Source organism: Panthera pardus, unplaced genomic scaffold (assembly GCF_024362965.1).
Source record: "Panthera pardus isolate Hobbes unplaced genomic scaffold, ASM2436296v1 HiC_scaffold_25, whole genome shotgun sequence".
In the NCBI taxonomy this organism is placed as follows: domain Eukaryota; kingdom Metazoa; phylum Chordata; class Mammalia; order Carnivora; family Felidae; genus Panthera; species Panthera pardus.
This window is the reverse complement of record NW_026526821.1, coordinates 47,819,010-47,845,449: the sequence shown is the minus strand read 5'-3', so window position 1 is coordinate 47,845,449 and position 26,440 is coordinate 47,819,010. Positions and strand designations below refer to the sequence as shown.

The window sequence follows — 26,440 nt, the reverse complement described above, 5'->3', positions numbered from 1 at the left end:
GGAAAAATGCAGTGTACCTTTTGGACACACCTTCATTCAATTTTTAGTTTAGAGAATAAAGAAAAAGAGACATCAGATGCCTGAATGACCCACAAACCGATCACTGTGCTCCAGAATAATTGAGATTAAACTATCCCCATATTAGAGACTGGAATGGATCCATTCCGAACACTGTATGAAGTACATTTTAGGACAATTTAAAAAGTAAGCGCAGAGTACTCATTAAGAGTCCAGAATAAAAGTAGACAGTTTGGGGTCATGGCTCAGTGCTTACACCATGCTATTAGGTTTACATTTATTCTAGAACATGTAAAGTGGCTTGTATTCAAAGATCTGCCAAGGAAAGCTCTCTGGTCTTCCAACTGCTGATTCCTGTTTTTTAATTATCAATCTTCAGAGAGACTTAATAAAATCTACATTTTAAATAAAATGGGATAAATTGTCATCCATGGAGGGATTCCATATGTGATGTTCAGAATTTCCTCCAAGTTGGTATCCAAACAATCCTCAATCCTTTGTGAACTTAGCTAAGTTCTATCTAGTAAAAGTAAGCTCTCCTTCTTCTGCTGAGCTCACAGGCACAAGCACTGTGCTCCCAACCCCACCATGCTGATGCTCCTGCCACATCCTTATGGAGTATACAGCAGGGAGAGGACAGTAGGACATCTGGAGCTAGAGACCTCAGGCCATGGGGTGCCAGCAGAGTTAACTCAGCCAAGTTCAGGAGGCAGAGACTGAAGGCTCAAGGATCAGAGGGAAATTCAGAAGATGTGAGGTACAGGGGGAGAGGAGATAACAGAGAAACTGTTCTGCATTCAACATTCAGTGGGTCAGTATGAGGCCAAATGCACTCTTGTGGTTTAGACAGATGGTTTGGTTCCTTGTGCCACATAGTAAGGGCTCAGCAGTGGACTCCGTCCCTGCTTTCTTGCTAGTCTGCTTTCTTCCCAGCTCCAGAGGAGGGAATGATACATAACTACATGAGTTCACTGTTGTTGACACTAGAGTAAAAAAGATATCCAAAGGCCCTGTTCCCATGTCATTTGCAGATGAGGGGGGTCAAGAGTGAGGCTTAGATAACCAGGTTACTGGAGATAATAAAGTAGAATCCACAAGCCTAAGAGAAGGCAGCTTTCTGCACTGAACATGGTCTTTCTCACAGTTGGTGCTTTACAATTCTCCCTGGGTTAATGAATAGATAAACTGAGCACATGGCCTTTCTTCACTTTCTTCTTTATGATGTCAACACTTGGCTAAGTGAAGAGTAGTTGATTTGAAAGTTCCCATGTGAAAGATGAAGAACTGCCAGAAAAAGAATACCCTGACAAAGATCTGGGGGTCTGACTGGTTAATAAGTTCTAAGTCACTGATTCAACCCACGTCCTTAAGCACCAACCAAGCAATGTGTTGGATGAGTCCTGCAGGATCACAACAGTTAGCTGAGGAATCTAGCTCTGTGCTATACAGACAGTAAGTAGTCTGAACCTGGCTACTTCCCAATCTTCCTAAGGGGGTGAATGCAGAGTCCTGAGGAGGCAGGGAGACTCTAAGCCCCAAGAGGCAGCCTCCCTCCAATTGTTCTCTGGCCCAGGTCCCATTTTTCTGCCTCCAGTAGACACAGCCTTCTAGGACCCCCAACCCTTGGTAGTATAAGCAGAGAGTCATGAAGTCCTACTGGGTACCTCCCATGTCCTCTATTCCTACTCCATCCATTGCCAAGAACAGAGTGTTCTGGATCCTTATCACTAAATCTGCTATCCCTAATCCAGGGGAACCAGCCCAGGTCAAGTGACTGTCATATGCACCTGGAAATCGGCAGTTGCCTGCTGAGTGATTCCCCCACATTGCTGGGGTCCATCAACCTGTTCCCCAATCTTCTACATGCAGGTCTTAACAAGTTGGCCCCTGGGTGTTTCCCCATGGATTTCAGAACAAAACTCCAAATTTTCATTGTTTGGACTCACAGAGCTTCTCCTTGACTGGGTCCTCCTTTCCATTTTTCAGGCTTTGGTCTTACAGCCCTTCTTTCACTCCCTTGTAAAGGGTACAACCCTCATATCACAGGGCCTTTGTTCGTGCTGTTACCCCAGATGGAAATCATTCCCCTTCTTCGCTATTCTTCCTTTTGATTCCAGCTTCACTGCCATTCTCCATCAGAGGAGACTGTCACACTTCCCACTTCCCACTTCCCAACCAAGTCAGTATCTCGGCTGACACCCTCATCTTCTCCCTGTGTACGTGTCATAGCTACAACTGTTCAACATGTTCATAGCTATCTAATATAACAGACTTCAAGGGTCATGAAGGTAGGAGTTCCCTCCTGTAATCCCTGTGCCCAGCCCAGTGCATGCTGGAGGCTTAAATAACATTGGCTAGGTGGCTGGATAGGTGAGTGGGTGTATAGATGGATGGATGGATGGATGGATGGATGGATGGTTGGATATATGAGTGGGTGGTTAGATGGACGGGTGAATGGATGGACGGATGGATAGGTGAGTGGGTAGATAGATGGCATCAAAGAACACAGGAGTATCCTATGGGTTCTGGGAGAGAATCTCTGGACTATCTCAAATATCTTATTAAAATAAGAACATAAGGAACACCTCTGATGAGTGTCCAAGAGTCTGAGATGGGCGTTGCATGCCTTGGGGAGGCGAAAGCCAGCAAGTTCATTATCTTCACAACACCCTAAACTCAGATCTCTGTGGAGGGCCGATGTAGCAGACACTGGTGCCATGCCCATAGCCCCTTGGCAGCTCCCTGCAATTCTCTTCAGTGCTCCCTCTGGCCAGCTAGGTTATTCCTGTCAGCCCAGAGTGCCAAGAACTTGTTGCCTCCAGTGAGGAAAGGGGCTGGAGGAGAGCTGCCACAGTCCCCTCTCCTTGGCTCAGAAAACTGATGAAGGTGTTCCAGAGACCACGGTGCAGGAGCCCCAGTGTCACCTATGCACTCAGGCACCCTGTGTTGGTGCCCCCCATTCCCTGCCTGACCTGCCCTCTCAAATGAATGACTTGTCCCCAGTCCTTGAGTCAGGGTCTACTTCTAGGGGAAGTGCCCCAACCAAAGACAGCGCCAGTGAGTAACACATCTGCAGGAAGAACTGCAGGAGGAACACCCTTTGTTTTCTTCAAGGGCCTTTGATGAGCTGCTGAGCGGAAGGGGCCTGCCGTGACCAGGATTCTCAGAACTCTGGCCCTTCCTGGTAACCCTGAGCTGGGAGACAGGAGTGCCAGTCCAGGGCCATGAGGCCAGAAGCATTTTCTTTTTTTCTTTCTGATGCCTTTTTGTGACACTGCCACCTCACAACACAATATATGCACCACAAAACCCTGAAAACTGCCAAATTTCACCCTATTTATTTTAATGTTCTTTAGGAGCTTGGCATTGTGTTAGACACTCTGTGATTCCCACGGCCCGGTTCCTATTTAAAAACTGCCCATCTATTTAAAGTTCATGATGGGGGGATAAAAGAAAAAAGACTTCCAAAGCCAAAGGGAACATGAGATAGGCAGAAGAAAAATCCAGTTTGCTTCTAAAAAAGGCTGAAAATTATAACCATCCGTGGCCTCATGTCTCAAGTCTGAGAATTTTTTTTTTTCTCTTCTGGCTGTTTGCAAACCAAAGTGGAATTTTATTATGGGTTACTAAGTGAGCTTTTTCAAGTTCTTAGTCCCCAAAAGTCTCCACTCACTCTGTAGCATGCCATTTAAGTTCCTCCTGCAGATGGGGAAGACAAGGGAGCCCAAATAAAACAGAAGGGTGTCTCCCAGCTGCAACGGTCTGCCCCCACGCCTCTGCATTTCCCCAGCGATTAGCCAGGGACCCAACACAGCCGCCTGACCTCTTTTACGAACAACAAAACCGTGATGAAGGCAACAGGAGTCAGAAAACTATTCACTGCAGGAAGCCCCAGTATCCGGTGAGAAATAAGAAGTACAACAGTACAGGATGCGCCTTGGGTCAGGGGGATGTGAAAAGCCCTCGGTCTTTGTGTTCTTCCCTGTGCCAGAACGTCTGCGTCGGAGCCCTCAGTTCTCCTCTCAGCTCAGCTGCTGTCACTGCACGGCTGCCAGCCTCCCGCTGAAGGGGACACGGGGCCATAATGGCCACCTCTGCCGGCCTGCTGCTGCCGCTGCTGCTCCTGGGCCAGCCCTGGGCGGGGGCTGGAGCTCCCGGGGAAGCTGTGGTGTGCGCGGGGAATGCCTGCTACACAGCCCACTGGGGCAAGCTGAGTGCGGCCGAGGCCCAGAGTCACTGCAGCAAGAATGGGGGAAACCTGGCCACCGTGAAGAGTGAAGAGGAGGCTTGGAACATCCAGCGAGCCCTGGCCCAGCTCTTGGAGTTGGAGGAGGCCCTAGAAGCTCGGATGGGCAAGTTCTGGATCGGGCTCCAGCGCGAAAAGGCAAAGTGCTTAGACTCCAGCTTGCCGCTGAAAGGCTTCAGCTGGGTGGGCGGCGGGGAAGACACACTTTACACCAACTGGAACAGGGAGGTCAGGAGCTCCTGTGTCTCTAGGCGCTGTGTATCCCTGCTGCTCTATCTGTCTCTGCCGTCTCATGCCAGCCACCTCTCCAAATGGTCTGAGGGCCCCTGTGGGACCCCAAACTCTCCTGGAAGCAACATCGAGGGCTTTGTGTGCAAGTTCAGTTTCAAAGGCATGTGCCAGCCTCTGGCTCTGGGGGGCCCAGGCCGGGTGGAATACAGGACCCCGTTCCAGGCCACCAGCTCCTCCCTGGACACTGTGCCCTTCGCCTCTGTGGCTAACGTGGCCTGTGGGGATGGGGACGAGGGTCGGGAGCATTACTTCCTGTGTAAGGAGAAGGCCTCAGATGTGTTCGACTGGGGCAGCTCAGGCCCCCTCTGTGTTAGCCCCAAGTACGGCTGCAGCTTCAACAACGGGGGCTGCCAGCAAGACTGTTTCGAGGGTGGTGATGGCTCCTTCCGCTGTGGCTGTCGGCCGGGATTCAGGCTGCTGGATGACCTAGTGACCTGTGCCTCCCGGAACCCTTGCAGCTCCAGTCCCTGCAAAGGGGCAGCCACCTGTGTCCTGGGACCCCACAGGAAGAACTACACGTGTCTCTGCCCCCAAGGCTACCAGCTGGACTCAAGTCAGCAGGACTGTGTGGATGTGGACGAGTGCCAGGACTCCCCCTGCCCACAAGAGTGTGTCAACACCCCTGGGGGCTTCCACTGTGAGTGCTGGGTGGGCTACGAGCCCCGTGGCCCTGGGGAGGAGGCCTGTCAGGATGTGGACGAGTGTGCCTCTGGTCACTCGCCCTGCTCCCAGGACTGCACTAACACGGATGGCTCGTTCCACTGCTTCTGCAAGGAGGGCTATGTCCTGGCTGGGGAGGATGGCACCCAGTGCCTGGATGTGGACGAGTGTGAGGGCCCAGAGCATGGCCTTTGTGAGGGCTTGTGCCTCAATACGCAGGGGTCCTTCCGCTGCAGCTGCCTGCCGGGCTGGGAGCTGGGCCCAGATGGGGTCTCATGTACCGCAGGGTCCACGTCTCTGGCACCACAGACTGGGCCTCCCCAGGGAGAGGATATGGGAGATAGAGAGGGGAATCTTGTGTATTCTTCCACAATATCCAGGCCCACCGGGGACTCCGAGGGCACCTCCAAGGAGCCACCCACCATGAAGAGACCCTCCCTCCCATCTGAGGCTCCCACCACCCTGACTGCGCCTGACATGCTGGCTCCCAGTGGGCCCCCTGGTGAATGGATGGAGCCCATCACCCATCACCCCAAGGCTACCACAGATCGTGGGGAGAATATGGATGAGGCCAAACAAAGTGACAACGGCACCGATGGGCAAAAGCTGCTTTTGTTCTATATCCTGGGCACAGTGGTAGCCATCTTACTCTTACTAGCTCTGGCTCTTGGACTTCTGGTCTATCGCAAGCGGAAAGCAAAGAGGGAGGAGGAGAAGGAGAAAAAGCCCCAGAACGCTGCTGACAGCTACTCCTGGGCTCCAGAGCGGGCTGAGAACAGGGCCTTGGAGAATCAGTACAGGTAAAGGAGGCCTCAGATCACCTACAGGGGGCAGGAGGGTGGGCAGGTGCAGGGAGGCGGGAGGGCAAGGACCACCATACAAAGCAGGCGGAGCACAAGGGGCAGGCGCTGTCTAAACCCTTTGGCCCAGAGGCACTCACTGAGGCTCTTTCCCTGCCTGGTACGTGGACCACGCGGGTTTCTCCCAGGGTCTAGATGTGCAAGGCGGGTCAAAGCGGCTTCCAATACTGTCATCATTGTTTCTCATAGTCCAACGCCAGGGACGGACTGCTGAAAGGTGAGGCAGCCCCAGGGACACTGACAGTCGGCCATCACCATCCTCAGAGCTTTCCACACCCCATCGGAAGGGGCGACCCACATCCTTCCCAAAGACTGGACTGGAATCTTAGCAAACAGTTGTAAACATTCTTAAAAGCCTAGCACCTTGGAATATACAGGTATTTTCTACTTGTGCGTGGTAATCCTGAAGTAGAAGCAATGGGTTGGCATGTGATTTCTGGAATTTTGTGGATGTTAACAATTCTTACTCACTTTCCCTTTGCAAATTCAAATGTGACCAATTTCACATTTCTCACTGATTCTGGATGAGTGAGTTACAAATCAGGTGCTAATGGGGCTCCTTCTAAACTGCTTCCCTGCTCGCTTGAACATCTGAGGAGAAAAGGCTGTCTGCTAATGCTAATTAGGGTTGAAATGATTTGTTCCTTTTGGTATAACAGAGACTAAATCATTGTTTAATGATGTAAAAAGCTTTTCTTTTCTTTTTTTGTCAAAAGGAACATATTGAGGACTGGAAACATTTCTTTACATTTGCATTCATGTATTTTCCCATCACAAGCCCTGATAAGCTTGACCTTGTTGAAATCCTCCAGAATGACCATAGTACCCTGGACTGCTCAAGTAGCAAGGATGCTGGAAGTTTACAAATTGCATTTCTTAGTTCTTAACATTGCTAATAGTTTTGGGTTTCTTTGCAAGTGAAGTCTGGAAAGTGTGGGAGAAGGATGAAGTGAGTTGAAAGTGTTTTTGAAAGCCAGTAATCCAAAGAGCTGGAGAGAGAGGCCTGGGGTTTGTTTCACAAATACTTGAATCAATCCATCTAAATGCACTTGTGTTAACACACACTATTGATGAGGTGAACACCCACAAGGAGAAAAGTCAGAGTCGTCTCTCCTATGCCACCTGCCTTCCCTGCATTGTGCTCTGGATTTAAATGCTCTGATTGTAGATGGATGAAGCCCCTAGAAGTCTCTCATTCTGACTGTTAACACTGTATGAGGGAGATGAGATGCTGAGCTTTGAAAGCTGGCATCATAAAGCATTTTAACACAGCTCACAGTTGGTATTGCTTCCTGAGGGTGTGATTCCTGATTTGTGGCTATAGCTTGCAATCAGGTCAGGGACCAGACAGGAGGGACGCTGGCCCTGTGCTGCTTAAAGAACATTTGTCATATTTTTCTCTTGTTCTTAAAAAAGCGGGGGAGAAGAGAAGGAGAGAGAAAAAGAATAATTCAAATCTTTTGCAACCATAAAAACTGCCTGAAGCAATTTTAATTTATATCCTCCTTTTTAAATGCTTGCTTGTGAAGATTTCCCCTCCTGAGGTAATGGTGGAGAGCACTGTCTCCTCATGTGGTTCTGCCTGGGTCACTGGAAAGTAGCCGTGGGATTCACCGATGATCAGAGCTTTTTTTTTTTTTTTTTTTTTTTACTTTATATTAGAGGAGTTTTAATTTTTTTAATATAATTTATTGTCAGATTGGTTTCCATACAACACCCAGCGCTCATCCCAACAAGCGCCCTCCTCTCTGCCCACAACCGCTTGAGTAGCACCAGGAGGACTCAGGTCACCTGAAGGCTTGTTGCTGTCACCACGCAGAACAGATTAGGAATGTGTTTCCTTCCGGGGATTCCCAAGTCTGCCTCTCAAAACCAGGGTGCCCTATTGTTTCTGGCTTTGCCTTAGAAACACATCTGTTCCAGAGGAGGACACCTGGGGCAGGAAGAGCTGCCAGGTGAACAGCTGGCCCTCAGAGTTAAGTAAATATCCTTTTGCCAATATTGAAATGTAAATTCTATAGTTCAGATTTTTTTTTTTTTTTTTTTGGAAAAAGAGTAACTGAAGGAGTGAGTATACAGAAAGATGAAGGTTTTGGAGGACTTAGCAAGGTGTTTGGAACTTTGCTTTTTAAAGACATCTAATATTATTTAGATTTCAGTTGAAATACTGGTGTGTAACACTCAGGAGACAAAGGCTTATATCCACTGGCCCCAGGACCCTTGGCTGTCTGTTGTGTGGGAACCAACCACACCACTACTCAGAGCTGGCCAGAGACATTGCTGACAATATGTGCACTTACTTGAACTAACTGCAAATTCAACAGCTTTGCCTCCAGGCTTTTACAGTTCTACCCTTATCACTAGGGGAAAGAAGACATTCCTATTTAGGCTTCCCCTAAGTCCCTCTGAGGGCCTGTGGGACCTTGTACTGGCTGAGGTCCTCAAACATGCTCTCTCATTTTTACAGAGTCTGACTTCTTCTACTGCCCAGCCCCATTTTTGACTTTTGTGTTCAAATCCCTCTGTGCGTGGGAATGTGAAGCCCTATCCCTGATGACAGGCAGACTGTAGATACCCACTGTGAAACACACAAGGGGAGAAATGGACCGATAAATAATTCCCCAAATCCCCTCTAGCAGAATCAGTCCGTTCGTGAGCAGATGAGCCCTACCTTCTCTCCCGGAAGCTCCAACCAGTGGCCAAGATCCCTGAATTGGATGATCTTATCTGATGAAAACCACTGGCCTCAAACAAATACTGTTCTCCCCTTTGATTCTGCTGCCATTTTGTATGAGGGATGTGAACTACTGTTTGGGGAGATGGGGACCCAGCAGTGGATGAACCACTGGCCACATGGCCATTGACAAACTAGTTGCCGGCAAACTGTCCATTTATATATACAGAAGCTCCCCGGGTGGCTCGGCCATGACACGGCCTGAGAAATGGAGGGGTTGGAGCATGGGAGAGGTAGACTCTGCTGTGCACAGACTCCTCCAACTGTGTGCCTGGGCTGGGCTGGGGCAGACTGAGGGCTGTTCTGTCCCTGACCTGCAGAGCAGCAGAACGGCCAGGGTGATGGAGAAAGGGTGACAGGTCCATTTGGCAACAGGCTTAAAGACAATGGATACTTTTGCCCAAATAGAATTTCCCATAGTTCAATAATTCTAGGATGCTCTTGGACAATTTATATTAGGAAGAAACTCACCCTCTCCCCTCTCTCCATCTCCCAAGGCAGATAATTGAAGGGGAGAATGACTCCTAAAACATGCAGCCCACTATGTTCATTCCCGAACTTAGAGATAATCACTGCTCTTTTTTCTTGTTCATTTGAACATGTGATGCTGGACAAGCCTCGCTCCAGAATCTGAGGAGTGTAAAAAGCAAAGGTGGGACAATTATCTGAAAATGCCTTTGAAAGAGTTGGACCCAGTGAGGTCTTTTGTAGGATGCACCCACCCCTGCTCAACATCATGACCTTGAGGCAAAAGATGGCCTTGCAGGTGTCCCTTTGGTTCACCCACATGCCTGATCATCATAATTGTGGCATCTGGCACCACACATCCACATCGTGTTTTCCCTTCAGCATCAAGTGGGTGACTTAAGTGGGTTCTGCCTTAAGAACGGGAGGGATGCAGGCTAACATCCTGTCCGTGATTAGACAAAAAGGTGGAATAAAAAGTTAAACATGTATGTGAGCGTTGTATGTGCACAGTACAGGAAGAATTAAGTTGGAAATGAATCTTTGTCCCTGAAACACACACATGTGTGTTACTATTCTTATGTTTCAGTCAGGAGCCCCTGTTTGAACTCATTCTGGTGGCACCTGCACTTTTATCACTGAACGTTACCTTTGGAAAATATAGATGTGATCATTAGCTGATTTTATTCCAACCCTCTTTCCCATAAACGTTTCTGTGAAAACTGAGAACAGAGGAGTTTTGATTCCCAAAAATGTACTACATTCAAAGTAACACATTTTTAAAAGCAAATATAGGACAGCCTTTTCCTATTATTTTTCTCCTTAGCTTCTCCATTGTCTAAATCAGGAAAACAGGAAAGCATGGCTTTCTAGCAGCTGCAAAATGGTGTAATGTCCCCTCCATGTTTCCATCACCTTAAACAATAGATTAGCATGGGAATCCGAGATATGATCCTTGAAAACATCTGTCCCTGTCTGGCTGCAAAACCTACTGCTTATAGCCATGTGGTTTGTGGCATTTGTCAACCAAAACAAACAAACAAAAAAGCCGATAATCAGAATTCTCCACATATTCTGTAATCAAATACCATATTCTGTTCCAGATTCTCAAAACTAATACACGCTGAAGTGCTTTTTTAAAAAGTGAATTGTGTTTTGACCTGTTCTTGGGGATCATGCGCATCTACTCTAGGAAGAAACTCTAGAATATCTTTCTCACATTGTTCCTCTTTATCTGTAAGGGGGCAAGCATTTCCTTTCCACAAATCTTGCCCAACATTCTTCTGGACTGGGTTCTTGGTGCACATTTGACTGAAGCTTGAATTAGGTTGTTTGCAAGGCCTTGTTCTATGACACTCAATGGGACTGTAAATGTCAGTCATCACTTCACAAATGCTAGATGAGAATTTAGTATTTTTAAATCTGTGTATTTGAAATTTGTTCCACTAATTCTGCCATCGTGGGATTTCTGTGCAGGGCGTCTTTCTGTCCTGGGCCCGACTGTTTCCCAGGCAGGGGGAGGGCAGGCTTGGCTGATGCACAGGGCCTCGGAACTCTGAGAAACCAAGGGCCATATCGAGTCTGCCTCGACAAGCAGCAAGCCTGCCGTCCTTTGTGTTTTATGTCACATGCCTAACCTAATAAACTCTGGACTGCAGTTGTTGTCACCTTGTTTCAATCTATTTCATAACAACTCAAGATACACTGCAGGACTTACATTCATGGCCATTAAGCATATCTGTTTCCCTTCTCAAAGAGCTGCTAAAAAAATGTACTTTGGCTGCTCCACTTCTGCATCTCTACCTACTGGTTGTGATACTGACCCCAAAGCAGCTAGGTTGGGGCAAGGCCCTGTCCACAGGAACAGGGACATTCAGAGGGATGGGGCCACAGAGTGTCCTGGGTTCTAGCTGCTGAACCCAGCCAGGCCGGACTCCATGCTTCCAGATATTTTCTTCTGACCTGGAGTCTACTGCCCCATGCCTCTCTGCCTGTTTAATTCCCCACATCATTTTAACTCCACAGGGGACACCTGGTGCAGGATTAAACATGTACAACTGTTGTGATGTGAGCACACCATTCCCTAATTAGCATAGGAGCATTTGTCACCACTTTGTCAGCAAAGCCTTTTCAGTTTGTTTAACTCATTGGACAGGCAAACCTGATCCCCTCCAGCTTGGCTGCACGAATCTCACTGTGGCTGGATGCCAGGGCAGCAGGTGTTCAGATCTGAGCCTGCCTGCCTCTTGGATGGTGCTGGGTAAGAACAGGGCTTGGATAGGATCCTGCTGTCCTGAAGACGGACAGGACACGTGCGATGACCATTCGTTTCTTAGAGTTAAAGAAAGCTGATCCTGTTAGCAGTCCAGTGAGTGACAAAATACATTTGGAAATTATATCTTAACATAAACAACCATCGCTGCTCCCCAACACACACACACACACACACACACACACACACACACACCACAATTTCAACATTGTTCTCTTTCATACAGAAAAACCCAAGGCTGGTGTTTCCTAATTTATGAAAAGCCCATGAACAAAAATGCCAAATTTAACGTCTCTTGGTGACTTTTGCTATCTGCTAACTAAAATAACAAATATTAGATAAATATTTCAAATATGAATCATTTACAAGGGAATTCAATTTATACAGAGTTATATTTATTGCACAACAAAGTCCATTTGTAACAGATGACATGTAGATTAAAATACAAGACTCACATATATATCATGCACACACCAGGGAGTTTAACATGGATGGATGAACATATCAAGTTCTCAACCTACTCTTAAATTTATTCAGTAAGAGGGGACAGAGCACAGGAAATAAACCCGCATACTCTAAGTCTCCTTTAGCCCTTCACAGCTTCCTTATACCCCCAGGCCATCCTTTGTGGAGGAAATGATGGACAGGTAAGTGGTGAAAAGTGAGCAAAGGAGAGCAAAGAAATGAAAGAGCCAGGATAACCCATGAGGCCAGCAACCACTCCCAGGGAGCCTGAATTGACAGGATGCTCTTCATGGGGCTGCACATACATGTCCTCACCTGAGCCTCTGGGTCCCCACAACTGCAGCACCTTGAGCTGCTGCCCAACCCCAAATTCTAGTTTTGGGGTTTTTATTTGAAATCTGTCACCATTGACTTGGATGTTGATCTTCTCTTCTGGTTGAAACTGGTCCATAGAATTCAACTGCGTGGTTAGAAAGAAGGAAGGAAGGGGGCGCCTGGGTGGCTCATTCGGTTGAGCGCCGACTTCGGCTCAGGTCACGATCTCGCGGTCCGTGAGTTCGAGCCCCGCATCGGGCCCCTGTGCTGACAGCTCAGAGCCCGGAGCCTGTTTCGGATTCTGTGTCTCCCTCTCTCTGACCCTCCCCCATTCATGCTCTGTCTCGGTCTCAAAAATAAATAAATAAACGTTAAAAAAAAAAAAAGAAGGAAGGAAGGAAGGAAGGAAGGAAAGAGAGAGACAGACAGACAGAAAGGAGAGGGAAGAAAGGAGGAAGAAATGGAGGGAAGGAATGAAGGAGAAAGAAAGGAAGGAATGCAAGAAGGGAAGGAAGGAATAGAAGAAACAGAGATTTAAAAAAAGGAGAGAGCAGAGAGATGGGAGGGAGAGAGAGAGAGAGAGGGAAAGAGAGAACAGCAAGGTAAAGGATGACTCAGCAAGGTCATTGGGTCACCATTCACACATCTCCACTTCAGTTTGAGATATTTGGGGGCCATTTGTCCTCACTGCCATCTGTAACCTCCTTGACCACACTCACAGAAGGCATAGCTCTGTTTCGCCGAGTTTGGATGAAGACCAATGCCCTTTGTATCATGATCCTGCCAGCTCTTCCTGCGAAGCACTGCTTATCTCTCCCACTTCACGTTTTATGCCTGTCCACATAATTCATATCATAATGTTAAGCTGATTGATGACTTGTGTGCTGTAGAAATCCTTCTATGTTCAAATAACAAATGAAAATAATAAAATTTGTGAGGTAGAGCAAATAATTGTGCCTTTTACCCTGTTTCACCAGGGTCTTCCTTTCCCAAAAACATTATGTCACAAATCAAGTGTTTCACTTTCTTGTCAAAGCTATCATCTGCCCTCCCAAGCAGATGACCTGGGCGTCCTGGTCTGCCTTCTCTGGTCACAGTGTGGGCATCCCAAGCTGATGACCCCTGGACGTACCAGCCTGCCTCCTATGGTCACAGCATGGGCACCCCAAGCAGATGACCTCTGGGCATCCTGGCCTGCCTTCTCTGGTCACAGTGTGGGCACTGCGTGCAGGTTCTGCATGTTGACCACATCAGGCTCTTCCATTGACTTTGTCCCTGTCATCTTCTCTCATGGTGGTGTGACTTTGCTGACCTTTCTACCGGTTTTGCTTTCTACTTAAAACTGTGTGGTTAAGTGATTGATATGTATTTGTCAGATGCTTTACCAATATGAAGTATACCTTTCTTAACAAGTTCATATCAATTATATTTTGTCTATCACAACTGATATACCTGATTAATTGGTTACATTTGTTGAATACTTTTTCATTTTTAAAAAATTAAAAACAAATGTTCAGCTTCTTTGTGTCTCCTTAGTTTGTCTCTTGTAAAAACAAAGCTGGATTTCCCCCTCATTTTATCCAATCAAAAATCTTTGTCTTTTAATGGGAGATTTAACCTATTCACAGTTACTGAGATTACTAGTAAATTTGCAGCAGCTTATTTTGTTTATTCTATTTTTAATGTGTTTTTGGTGCTTCTATTCTCTTTCTCTCTCTCTTTTTCTCTCTTTTTAATCAATTATTGGCTTGATTGACATTTCTTTGTCTATTTTCTACCTTAATAGTATGGAAATTTGTAAGGACTGATTGTATTCTTCAAATGATTCATCTCAATTTTTGCCTCATATACTTAAACCTGTATTTCTCCATTGATATCTAATGCTAATTAATAGCTATATCCTTCTCCCTGAAAAAAGAAATGACAAGAATCGTAGCAATCTGTGATTTCTTCTCTCTTCTTCTCAAACTACACTAACCTCCAACACTATCACCCACCTTCACTGCATCTGAATTTTACTGTTTGATTTCTATACATTTTTATGATCAACACCTATTTAGATGCTACGAATTGTACATGATCTCCTTCTCCACTCCCCCTCCCCTAATTCCAAGTGCTCTTGGATTTCACAGGAGTGGAGCTAAATACCAAGTGTTCTGGTTGGTTGTTTTCTGTCTTTTACTGAGGGGGCCATTGAAGACTAGATTTGCTGCAACCTTGTGCTACTGGAAATACTTCTTTTCCCGATTGAATGATGGCTTACCTGGATAATGATTTCTGTAATATACAGATTTTCCTTGATTTACAATGGGGTTTCATGCCAGTAAAGCTATTGTAAGTTGAAAATATTGTAAGTTAAAAATGCATTTAATACGCCTGACCTCCTGCCGCCCCCTAACATCATGCCTTAGCCTAGCCTACCTTAAACATGTTTGGAATACTTACATTAGCCTACAGTTGAGCCAAATCAACTAACCCAAGGCTTATGTTATAATAAAGTGCTGACTATCACATATAATTTATGGAATACTGCACTAAAAATGAAAAGCAGAATGGTTGTCAGTGGACCATTTGTTGACCCTGGTGATGGTGTGGCTGAGTAGGAGCTACCCCTGCCCAGCATCATGAGAGAGGATTGTAACTCATATCACTAGCCTGGGAAAAGATCAAAATATGAAATTCAAAGTGTGGTTTATACCGAATATGTATTGCTTTCACACTGTCATAAAGCCTAAAACCTAGGTGGAGTGATGGTAAGTTGGGGACTGCCTGTAAACTATCATCCTCAGGAACGCTGTAGATACGGAGCCCTTGCATTCTCGCAGGCTGTTCCTGGTGTGAAGGCTGATGTCATACGATTATTTTCCTTCACAAGCAATTTGTTTTCTTTTCTATTCTACTGCTGAATGCTTTTATTATTTTCTCACTTCCTTTTGTGTTCTGAGGTTTCATGTCAGGTGTACAGATGTGGTCCTTCTTCCCATCCTGCCTGTGCTAGAACATTCCCATCTCGGGAGGGTGCTTTATTCTGGCACTTTGTGAACTTGAACATGTGTGTGTTGGGGTGCTGAAGGGGTGCTAAATCCCACAAGGGATGCTGAAGCCCACAGAGCTGGCCTCAGCCCAGAGTTTCTGAGTCAGCACGTTGGGGATGAAGCCCGAGAATTTACATTTCTGACAGGTTTCCAGGTGAAGCTGCTGCTGTTTCCTGGAGAACCTCTGCTTTATTCAGTTTAGGGCAATTTTCTTCTCTTACTATTGTGAGCATGCCTCTTGTCTTTTCTCTTGACTCTCTTATTCTGGAAACAATTTGTAGGTGGTTCTCTTTTCTGTGTCTCCTGACTTTTCTTCCATACTTTCCACCTTTCTGTTCTGTCTCAGTGGGTTATGCTCCTTCTCTCCAGCCTCCCAGGGATGCTTGCTCGGCCCTGCTTTTTTTCAATGCACTGGATGCCTTCTAACATAGCTTATAATTTCCTTTCATAATTACGATGCATTATTTATCATCCATATTTATATATATGCAAGCTCCAGAAGGCCAGTGGTCTTTGACACACCCCAGGCATCTAGACCAGGGCCTGGCACACAGTGGTGCTCAATAAGTGTTGAATGGTGAGAGAGCAGGGCATTGGAGCAGTATAACAGGCAGGGTGAGCCAATGCCACCCCTGGGTGGTCCTGTTTGCACCCTTGACATCTGTGACCTCTCTCTCCCCTACCAGAAGGCAGAGACCATCAACTGCCCCTTCACAGTCTGCTCAGCCTGACCGTGTCTGTCTCAGGATTCTGCCTATACTCAAGCCTTCACTACAGTTCCCCTGGACTGTCACCTTAATGTCCATCTGGCCTCCAGGCTCCTTTCACTCCAACTCCCAAAAGCAGAGCTGGATACAAGGATTCCAAAGCAAGTACTTTCCTTAGAAGTATGAGGAACATTGGTAGAGTCATGTAACCATGGAAGTTCTAGGAAATGTATTAAACCCAGAGGGGTCATTCCACCTGCAGGACAAGGGAACCAGGGTATTCATACACCGATTCCTGTCTGTAATGGGGAGGCGGCTGCCCTCAGGGGTGGTGGTGAGTAATTGCTGGCACTTCCAGACTACCAAACATATGGGCAGAAGGGCTGAGGAAGCCATCAGGTACAGGGATGGGGCACAGGCAGATGGGACTTGACCCGCACACAGTGAAAAGCCTAAGGGCTACAGGTTAAGCACTGGCAGCATCTTCACCTGTCCCTTACATCCAGCTGAGACACCCCTTCCTTCTTCCACAAGTCATAGACTGATTTTCTCAGGAGGAATCAGGACTCTAAGAAAGGGGTTCTCTTTCTGGATTGTTCTATCTAATGTCCTCAATCACTTAATTCTCAAGTGCTGGCTCAGTGGCTATGGCCTCCTAAGAGATTATAAGGTGCTAGAGGGAAGGGACTGCATCTTTATTGTGCCTCACACAGTGCTTCACACATAGTTGAATAATAAATATTCTTTAAATTAAAGACCAACTGGATATATTATTTCATGTGACATGTTATTAAAACCACATAGGGGAAACCATTCATTTAACTTTTACTACTTACTGGATGTGAAAATAGTATTTATTGATTGAGAAACAGGCCCTATTACTATTCTCACTTTAGATAGGGAAGTGAGAAACCTGCCCATGGTCACACAGATGCCAGCTGATGAAGTAGGGATGGAAGCTGGTGGTGTCAGTCTTGATCACTAGGTTTCACTGCCTTCAATTAACATGAATGGGAGCTATAATTGAAAAAGTGTCAACCAGCAACAAGCTAGACTGGTTGTCCTCTCAACCTATTCAAGATAAGAAAGGTGGAGCATGAAGCAATTGTGGGTAGTTTTAATAATATTTTATGTCCAAATGAACATACTTAAGCTTGTGCATTCCCCTGACACACACATACAGAGACACACACAGACACACACTGACACACACACAAGTACTGGGACTGGAATCTCTACAAAGCTGCCTGCCATCCCCAGAGAGATCGTGCCACCTGCAACTCACCATGATCTGAGGGCAGATCCCACGACCACACCCTCACTGATCCTCAGAGTGGTCATCCATCTTCTATCTGGATCAAAATGATGTGTTTGTGTATGGCAAAGGAGGAGGAGGGAACAAAGCATGTGCAAATCACCCTGTAGTTGTGCCTTGCCCTCAAAGGCTACTTCTCCACTGAGGCTGTCATGTAAGCCCATGGGAATGCAGCAATCTTTTCAAAACTATAGACTATTTTCTTAAAAACCTGAATACACATGTATGATGTAGCAGTCTCCTCTTAGATATTTACTCAAGGGAAATGGAACCATCATCTATACAAACTCTTGACCACAGATACTCACAGGAGGTTTATTTATGGAGGCTCAACCTGCAAACTACCTAAAAATTCATCATCAGGTGAATGGATAAAGATTGAGCTTTTTACCATACAGTGAAATATTCTGAAGAAGTCGAAAAGGAAGAGGAAAAAGGAGGAGGAGAAGGAGGAGGAAGGAAGGGAAGGAGGAAGAGGTGAAGGAGGAGAAGGAGAAGAGGAGGAAGACTTTTGTTATACACAACAATGACATGGGTAAATTTCAAAAGTATTATGTTTTGCAGAGTAAACCAGACACATGAGACTATAACTCACATGATTCCATTTCTATGAAATTCTAGACTGGGTAACACTATTCTATCATGCTAGAAAGTAGATCAGTGGTTATATGACAGTGGAATGAGAACTGATCACAAAGGACCTTGAGGGAAATTCACGGGAAAAAAAAATTCTGTTTTGATTGGGTGGTGGTTACATGAGTGTTTGTATTTATCAAAACTCATCAAATCATACCTATAAAATGGGTACATTTTATTGTATATAAATTACACCTCATTAAGTTTATTTTATTTTTTATATTTCTTAAGTTTTTTATTTTAACTCCAATATAGTTAACATACAGTGTTATATTAGTTTCAGGTGCACAATATAATGATCCAGCAATTTGAGACATTAGTCAGAGCTCATCATGAAAAGTGTACTCTTAATCGCCTTCGCCTATTTCATCCATCTCCCCAGCTCCTCCCCTCTGGAAACCATCATTAAGTTGACTTTAAACTCTTGGTTAGTGATGTTATAGATAAAAATAAAAGTTTATAAGTTGTGATCTGTATTTTTTATGGAACAGGGAACCATGATTGAGTTGGGCTTCATTATTGCAGAGGTAATAAAAAATGAATGACTCTGAAGTTAGCCTTGAACCGTATGAATTGTCTCCAATGCTGGTTACTTGTCTATATCTTGCACTCAGCTTTAATGATTGGGGAGGTACCTCTTCTGTGACCAGTCTTCTCTCTACCTCTCTCCAAGGTAGCACAAGAAATATTAATCCCCTTCATTTTGCTGACCTCCATCAAAACATTCAATAATACCATGAAGAAAATATCTTGTCTGCTCCACACCCACTTTCCTCTCCCATATAAGGAATATGGACTTCCCATTATTGGGTTATTTCTTTTATCACAACCCCCCTTCTTCACTTCTGTAAATCATCTAACTACACATTTCCTTCTTTGAGATGGCCAGCCAAACCCTACCCTTTGGCTTTAAGCCGAGTACTTTTAGGGAAGCAGCTTTTTACTATGGAAACAACTTTTATGTTATTAAAATTCATAAGTAAAAACAACTTTAGAAAAGCTCTTGGTTACTGCAGATGCCAAGTTGGAAGTGAAACCAGTGTCAGCCAGAAAGTCATGGCCTTTCATTAAGATACTTTTTTGCATTGCACAGAGGAGACCAGATGCCCAGAATGACTTCTTTAATGCTCACAGAGACTAGATTTGATGCTTAGTGGTCTGTGGCTGAAATTAAGTGTTGTTTGTTAACTTTAGATACATGATGAATGGTCTTCACCATGAGGCATTTATCCTTTTTGAGCACAGAAAAAAATAGTTCATTTGGGCCTTGTTATTTCAAAATTTGGAGTCAGAAGGTCTAGAATCAACTCATGAGTTAGTTGAACAAACAAGAAAACAAACCATAAATAAATAAATAAATAAATAAATAAATAAATAAATATTCATTGGGGAAATGAGTTTGATGAGAGATTTTCAGCTAAGCTGTTTAGCCTAACTAAAAATTCACCTTTTAAGACACTTATCTCAATGCTTATATGCTATTTTGTAAAACAGATATGAATTACAAATAATTCTTACATGAATGGAAATGAATCAGTATCTGTTCTGGGTATTTTATTCTGGTTCCACTTGTATGTGAAGCAAACTCACAATATTTAGCAGTGAATTTGACTGTACGTAATAAAGCCGGGCTGACATTATGCTTATTTCTCTCACTTGATAAAGAGTTCAGAGGTGGGGACTCTAGGGCCCCTGTTCTCAGAGGTCTTCCAATCTTTTTGGTCCTTCATCACCAACCTGTGGCTTTCATCTTCATGTTTATGGCATGGCCCACCAAGGCAGTCCCTTTTTCTTTTCTTGTTTTAAATTTTGAAGTAAGATCTACCTGCTGAGAAAGGTACCAATCCAGACTATACAATCTGATGAGTTTTGATGAATGCATACACCCTATCATCATCTCTCCAATCAAGACACAGAACATGCCATTACCTGGCACACATCCCAAGCTCCCTCCAGTCGTTTCTTACCCCAGAGACAAACACCCTCCTTTCTATCACAATGCATTACTTTTGCTTCAAGAAAATCATATTGATGGAATCAGTTTACTAGGTTTAGGCCTATCATTTTGTTGTTTGTTTTCTGCCTCTCTTGCCTGTTTTTTTTTTCTTTTCTTGTTTTATTTTGGGTTAATCAAGTATTCTTTTTTTTAATTACTAGACATTTTTTTGAGCAGTTTTAGGGTTATGGAAGAATTGAGCTGAAAATACAAAGAGTTCCCGTATAATCTTTCAATACTTAACCCAACACTTTCCCTGTTATTAACATTCTGCATTGATGTGGGACATTTGGTACACTTGATATGCCAATATTGACACATTATTATTACCCAGAGTCCACAGTTAACATTTCACTTTTTCTGTTGCATATTCTATGGGCTTTGAAAAATGTGTGATGACATGTATTCATCATTACAGTGTCATGCAGAGTATTCACTGCCCTAAAAAAACCCTGTGCTCCACCTGTTCACCTCTCCCTCTTTCCTCCCCTCTGAAGCCCTGGCAAAAATTGATCTTTTACTGTCTCAACAGTTTGGCTTTTCCTAGAAAGTCATATAGATATAATCATATAGTACATAGATTTTTAAGATTGGCTTAGCAATATGGCTATGCTATGGCTTACTATTTAAAGTTCCTCCATGTCTTTCATGGATTGATAGCTCATTTCTTTTTAATATAGAATAATACTCCATTGTCAGTATGTAGTACAGTTTATCTGTTCACCTTAGGACATACTGGTTGTTTCCAAGTTTTACATTATCAATAAAATATAAACTTTTGTGTGCAGGTGTTTGTGTGGACATAAGTTTTCAAACCATTTGGTGGGTAAAAAACCTAGGAGTGTGCTTACTGGGTCAGATGATAAGAGTATGTTTAGTTTTATAAGAAACAGCCCAACTGCTTTTCAAAGAAACTGTTTCATCTTGCCTTTCCACTAGCAATGGATGAGATCTCCTGTTGCTCCACATCCTTGCCAGCACGTGGTATTGTTAGTGCTCTGGATTTTGGCTAATCTAATAGGTGTGTAGTGGTATCTTATTGTTGTTTTAGTTTGCATTTCCTTGATGACATGATGTGGAACGTCTTTTCAGACACTTACTTGCTATCTGTGTATCTTCTCTGATGAAGTGTCTGTTCAGGTCTTTTGCCCATTTAAAAAAATGGATTATTTATAGTCTTATTGTTGAGTTTTAAAAGTTTTCTGTATATTTTGGGTAACATTTCTTTTTCAGATATTTGTTTTGATGATATTTCCCAGGCTGTGGCTTGTCTTTCCACCCATTAAGAGAAGTTTTAAATTTTCAGTATATTTTACTAGTGCATTTTTATTTTTCTGTTGGGTGTCAGGAGTTCAGCTGAGCTGGAAAAAGAGAGAGAGAGAGAATCTGTCAGGTGTTGGAGTAGCTGATTAAAACAACAATAAGGCAAAATGAAAGAGGGGTGCCTGGATGGTTCAGTTGGTTAAGTGTCAACTTTTGATTTTGGCTCAGGTAATGGTCTCATTGCTTGTGGTTTCAAGCACCACATGGGGCTCTGTGCTGGCAGCGTGGAACCTGCTTGGTATTCTCTCTCTTCCTCTCTCTGTGCCCCTCTCCTTCCTGAGCTTTCTCTCTCTCTCTCAAAATAAATAAACATTAAAAAAAATTAAAAAACTAAGTAAGCAATGAAGCCTTTAATCACTTACTAAGACAGTATATGCAAGTATCTAAAACGGGAGAAAGTGCTGAACCCCTGTTCCATTTTCTCCCATGGAGTTGCATGGGTAAGGGGTCAGCTAAATCAACACAAGCATGGGAGTGGTCTCACTGTGGAGGAAGCCCTGAACAAAAGGCTCCAGAAGTTTTATGGGTTATGAGGAGGTAGAGTCAGAGAAGGGGAAGGCTAGGAGTGGACTGAGTCAGAGTGGGGAAAAGTCTTCAAGATTCTCCTTGGCTCCCAGCCTTGCCCATAAGGAAACCTCAGCCAAGGTACAGGAAAAAGACCTCTGTCCAGGCCCTCAGATAAACAGACCTAGGAATGAAGGCATCCAGGGCTAGGAATGCAAATATGTAGGGAGCAGCTCCATCCAGGGGGTCCTGAGTCCTGACTGCACCCCCATTCAGAGACTGCAGTGCACTGGCCATGCCTCAAGTCCATTGTGGGAGGGCAGCTTCGCCCATGACACCCATTAGCTAAAGTCTTTGCAATTACCTATAGTCAAGCTTGAAAATTTCAGCCTGTAGACGGACTTCCCGTGGGTATTTACAGATATACCTGAATATTATTATTTTATTGTTGCTTTAGAAATTATATCTAATCACAGTCTATTTAGAATTAATACTGTACCACCTTGTATGAAATAACAAGGACTTAAAACAGTATAATTCTATTATGCCTGTCTTTTGTATTTTTTTGGTCATGTGTTTTATATCTACAGAACTTATAAATCCTACAATACAATGTCATAGTCTTTGCTTTAAATTGTCAGTTGTTTTTGAGGGAGTTGAGTAAATGTTATCTTTTATAATTATTCACATATTTACCATTTTGGATGTCATCCCAATTTTCATGAGGTGTCATTTCCTGTCACCTGAGAGCTTCCTTTAGCACTATTACAGTGCACATCTGCCAGCACTGGATTATCTTAGTTTTCTTTTATTTGAAAATGTATTTACTTCTTCTCCATCCTTGACGAATATTTTATCTGGGCATAATATTTTGTGTTGACAGTAGCTTTATTGTTTGTTTAACTACTTTAATGATATTGTCTCATTGTCTTCTGGTTTTCATTGTTTCTGATAAGAGATCAGTTTGTTTTTCTTTAGCTACTTTCAAGATATTCCCCCTATTGTTCCTTTTCATCAATTTGGCCATAAGAGACATAATTATGGTTTTCTCTGTACTTACCTGCTTGGGGCTCACTAAAATTCTTGGAACTAAAATTTTAACAAAATTTGGGAAATTTGGGAAATACTTCATCAAATACTTTATTGTTACATTCTTTCTCTGTCTTCTCTGCATCTAAGACTCCAATTTCTTATTATTGAAGCTTTATTTATTCTTTCTGAATCTATGTATCTTTCTATTCTTCATACTGATTGATTTCTACTGAGTTATATTCAAATTCATAAGTTTACTGACTTATCTCCCTACCATTTCCTATATCATAATGTAAAGTTTTCATTTCAGATATTGTAATTTTCAGTACTAGAATTTCCTTTTTTAGCTTTCATTTATTTGCTGAGATTTATTGTTTACTCAATATGATTATCTTTTCCTTAACTCTTTGAATATGCTTATAATAGTTTCTTTATAGTTTTTATCTGTTAATTACACTTTTTGACTCATTTTAACACCTGTTTCATTGATAGCTTTCTCTCTCTCTTTTTTTAATTATGAGTCATTTTTTCCTGTTTCTTTTTACATCTAGTATTTTAAATTTTATGGCAGACTTTGACATACCTTGGAGGCTCTCGTTTGTATAATTTCCCTCTGTTCTGTGAATTTGACTTTTATTCTACCAGGCTGTTAAATTCTTGGTTGATTACACAGAACTTGTGAAGACTTGGTTTTATGCTTTATTAGGGTATGTATATTTTGTGTTTTCTCCCCTTAATCCTAGAGTAAATTCCTTAGTTCTGGGATATAATCTTTACTTCTAAAGTATGGCTTTTTGGGGGATTTCAGTGAAAAGCCCAGGTGTTTACCAAGCCCTCCTAACTTGGTGATACTTAAACTTTAAACTCTGCCTCCCCTGTGGTGGTCAGTGGAAGACATATATGCTCAGCCTTTTCATTCATCTGTCTGTTAATTTCCACTGGGCTTCTTGGATTCTCCTTCCTGCATGTATTTCATGGGGTTAGTCAAAGCTTTAAGTGGAGCTTATATTTAGATGATCTGGGACTCTTCCCTGTGGCTTCCTGTTTTCCAAGATTACCATCTTAATATCCAGCTGTGTAAACCCTGAAATCCATCTTTTGACACTTCCAGCCAATAACACAAGACTGCCTACAAGTGTTTTAGTTACCCCACGTTCTGTGAATTGGGGGTATGTTCAGGGAAAGTATGAATAACATGGATATCATCCAAAGTAATTTCCTTCTTCAAAGGGTTAAATCCCTGCAGCTTCTGCCTGGTTTTGGTCATGTCCCAGTGCCTTCAAATGGCTGTTTTTCATATTTTGTCCAGAAGTATTATTACTAGTGTTTTGTTTTGTTTTCCCAAAACCAGATCCTAAGCTTGTCATTTTTGAAGAACCCTCCAAGTCACTCATCACGTGTTTTTATGCTCAGTTGGCTAGAATTGGACAACATGACCTTCTCTAGCCCAAGCACTGGAAGGGACATTAAAGTGTAGGGCTTGTGGATCGGGAAAGGAGGGTGTCACAAAGTGTCTGCCACACTGCCATTTAAAACATTCTCTAATTCAATTTTTTTCACATTTTCAGACTCACTTTTTCTCTCCCAACAAGACAAACACATCCTCCTATATCCCATCTAAATAAATGAAGTTTGACACAATAATTTTGGATTAAAACTGAAGATTTGCCCGGGAGTTTTGTATGACCTTGATGTATAGATTATTGAAGATGATCATACATCCCCGTAAGCTTTAAGATTTGAGGACCATGGATCTTCATAACAATTCCTTGCCAACAAGGTCTGGATAGGAATTTAATAGCAGTATAATTGCTGACAGTAGCATAAGCAGCAACATCTATTTTCTCTGTAACAAATGCCTGACACTTTCCCATACACCTGCCTGGTTCCACTGCCCATCCTGGATGTCCATGAGGCAGACCCAGGAGTTCAGAGTAACTTTGATTGTGTCACCTGTATTGTGTCATCTAACCCTAGGATGTGGCTTTTATCTTTACTTTGAAAGGGAAGGGAAACCGAGACTCAGAGGTCCTAGCTATCATGAAAACAGAGCGAATAGTAGTAATGATTATTTGGGCCCATCCTATATGCTTGGTATTGTGCTAAATGTCTTCATTATGCACTAGACACTATGAATTATGCTCGATTTATAGGTAGAGAAATTAAATCTTAATGACATTTAAGCAATTTGTCCATTGTCACAGCTATCAGAACCAAGATTTAAACTGAAGCCTATATGATTCCCCATAACTTTGCTCTTAAAGCCATGTCACTCCCTAGATGTTGATGAAAGACTATAACAAGGAAACACAATTCTGGTTATTTTACTAGGCACAGTATAAATTGTATCATTCAAAGAGATGAACTTTGTTTACCCTGGATCAATAAAAAGGAAAGCAGGGAGTTTTATTTTACTCTGATTGAAATCTATTAAGAGCTAGTTTAGGACAGAGTAGATACCAAACTGTGTGGAAGGGGCCTGGTGGAGGTAAGAATGGGGGAGGGTACATGTGGTATGTGTGTGTGTGTGTGTGTGTGTGTGTGTGTGCAGACATGTGCACATCTCAGAACATTGGCTGCAAAACAAGTACAGATTGAAACATACCAATCAATGGATCTTTAAATTCATGCCAGTTGCTAAATGAAATGGAACCTTGCATCAAAGGCAGGTACCGAGAGCTCAGTAAGCTCACTGGTCTCCCTCTGCCAATGTGCCTATCTGTCTCTCTGGTTGAATGGGACTTCCCATGCTGTCTCTTCCTTGCACATCCCCTTCTTCATCTTTGGCCTTGCCAGCACCATCTCCTTCTGCCACCTGGATCCCTGTGAGAGTCTCCCAGTAACCATTGGTATCCAAGACCTCAGCAGCCCTTCTCATCTCCAGAAGCGTCCTAGGACTTGGACTATTGGTAAGTGGGTGCCAAAGGATGGAAGGGTAAGAAGTTTATAAACACTGTATAATGTAGCTGAGAAAGCCATTAAGAATCTTCTCCTAGACAGGTTCTGAGACACATTGCTGAAGGTGGCTTTCATCCTCACTGCACAGAGGAGGAAACTGTGGCACAGAGAGGGGCCTTGCTCCAAGAGTCAGCTCTAGAAAGGGACTGGAGAGGGTCTGCACCAGACTTCACTAAGGCCTAGGTCTGGCTCTGTCCCTGTCCCTGCCCACCATGAAGACACCAGGCAGCTCACCTCCAGAATTTGCTTGTTTAATCTGCTCATTTGCTTGCACTGAAATGAAGGAGTGTCGGGGGAGGGCCGTGAGAGGATCCAGTAATATTCTAAGAGTTCGATAAAACAGAAGTCCTCAGAGCTCTAGATTCTGTACTTCTTTAAATCCTCCCTGAATGTTTGTGGCTCCTGTGGGCACTATATTCTGAAGTTTACTAAAACCATCATGTATTTAATTTCTGAAAAAAATCAGAGAAGGTTTTGCAGTGGCATGAGACATTGACTAGTAAAACCAGTTGCAAGCTAACCTTCATGCACTGTTGTTGGGAAGGCAAACTAGTGCAGCCACTGTGGGAAACGGTATGGCAGTTCCTTTAAAAATTAAAAATAGAATC

The 26,440-nt window shown here is 43.6% G+C and overlaps 1 protein-coding gene across 3 annotated transcripts in view; it reads left to right on the top strand.

Moving 5' to 3' along the window:
• The first annotated feature begins 3,729 nt into the window (after positions 1-3,729).
• The window catches only part of CD93 (CD93 molecule), a 32,242-nt gene continuing 9,531 nt past the window's right edge, over positions 3,730-26,440 (top strand). The window contains exons 1-2 of one of the 3 annotated variants that reach the window (XM_053890472.1): positions 3,730-6,015; positions 7,774-10,931. In XM_053890472.1, coding sequence (XP_053746447.1) covers positions 4,103-6,015; positions 7,774-7,870 — 2,010 coding nt within the window. In that variant the 5' untranslated portion in view covers positions 3,730-4,102 and the 3' untranslated portion in view covers positions 7,871-10,931. Of the gene's footprint in view, positions 6,016-6,264; positions 7,564-7,773; positions 10,932-26,440 lie in introns of those variants that run through there. The other 2 variants (XM_019462362.2, XM_019462361.2) reach the window with 2 other exon arrangements.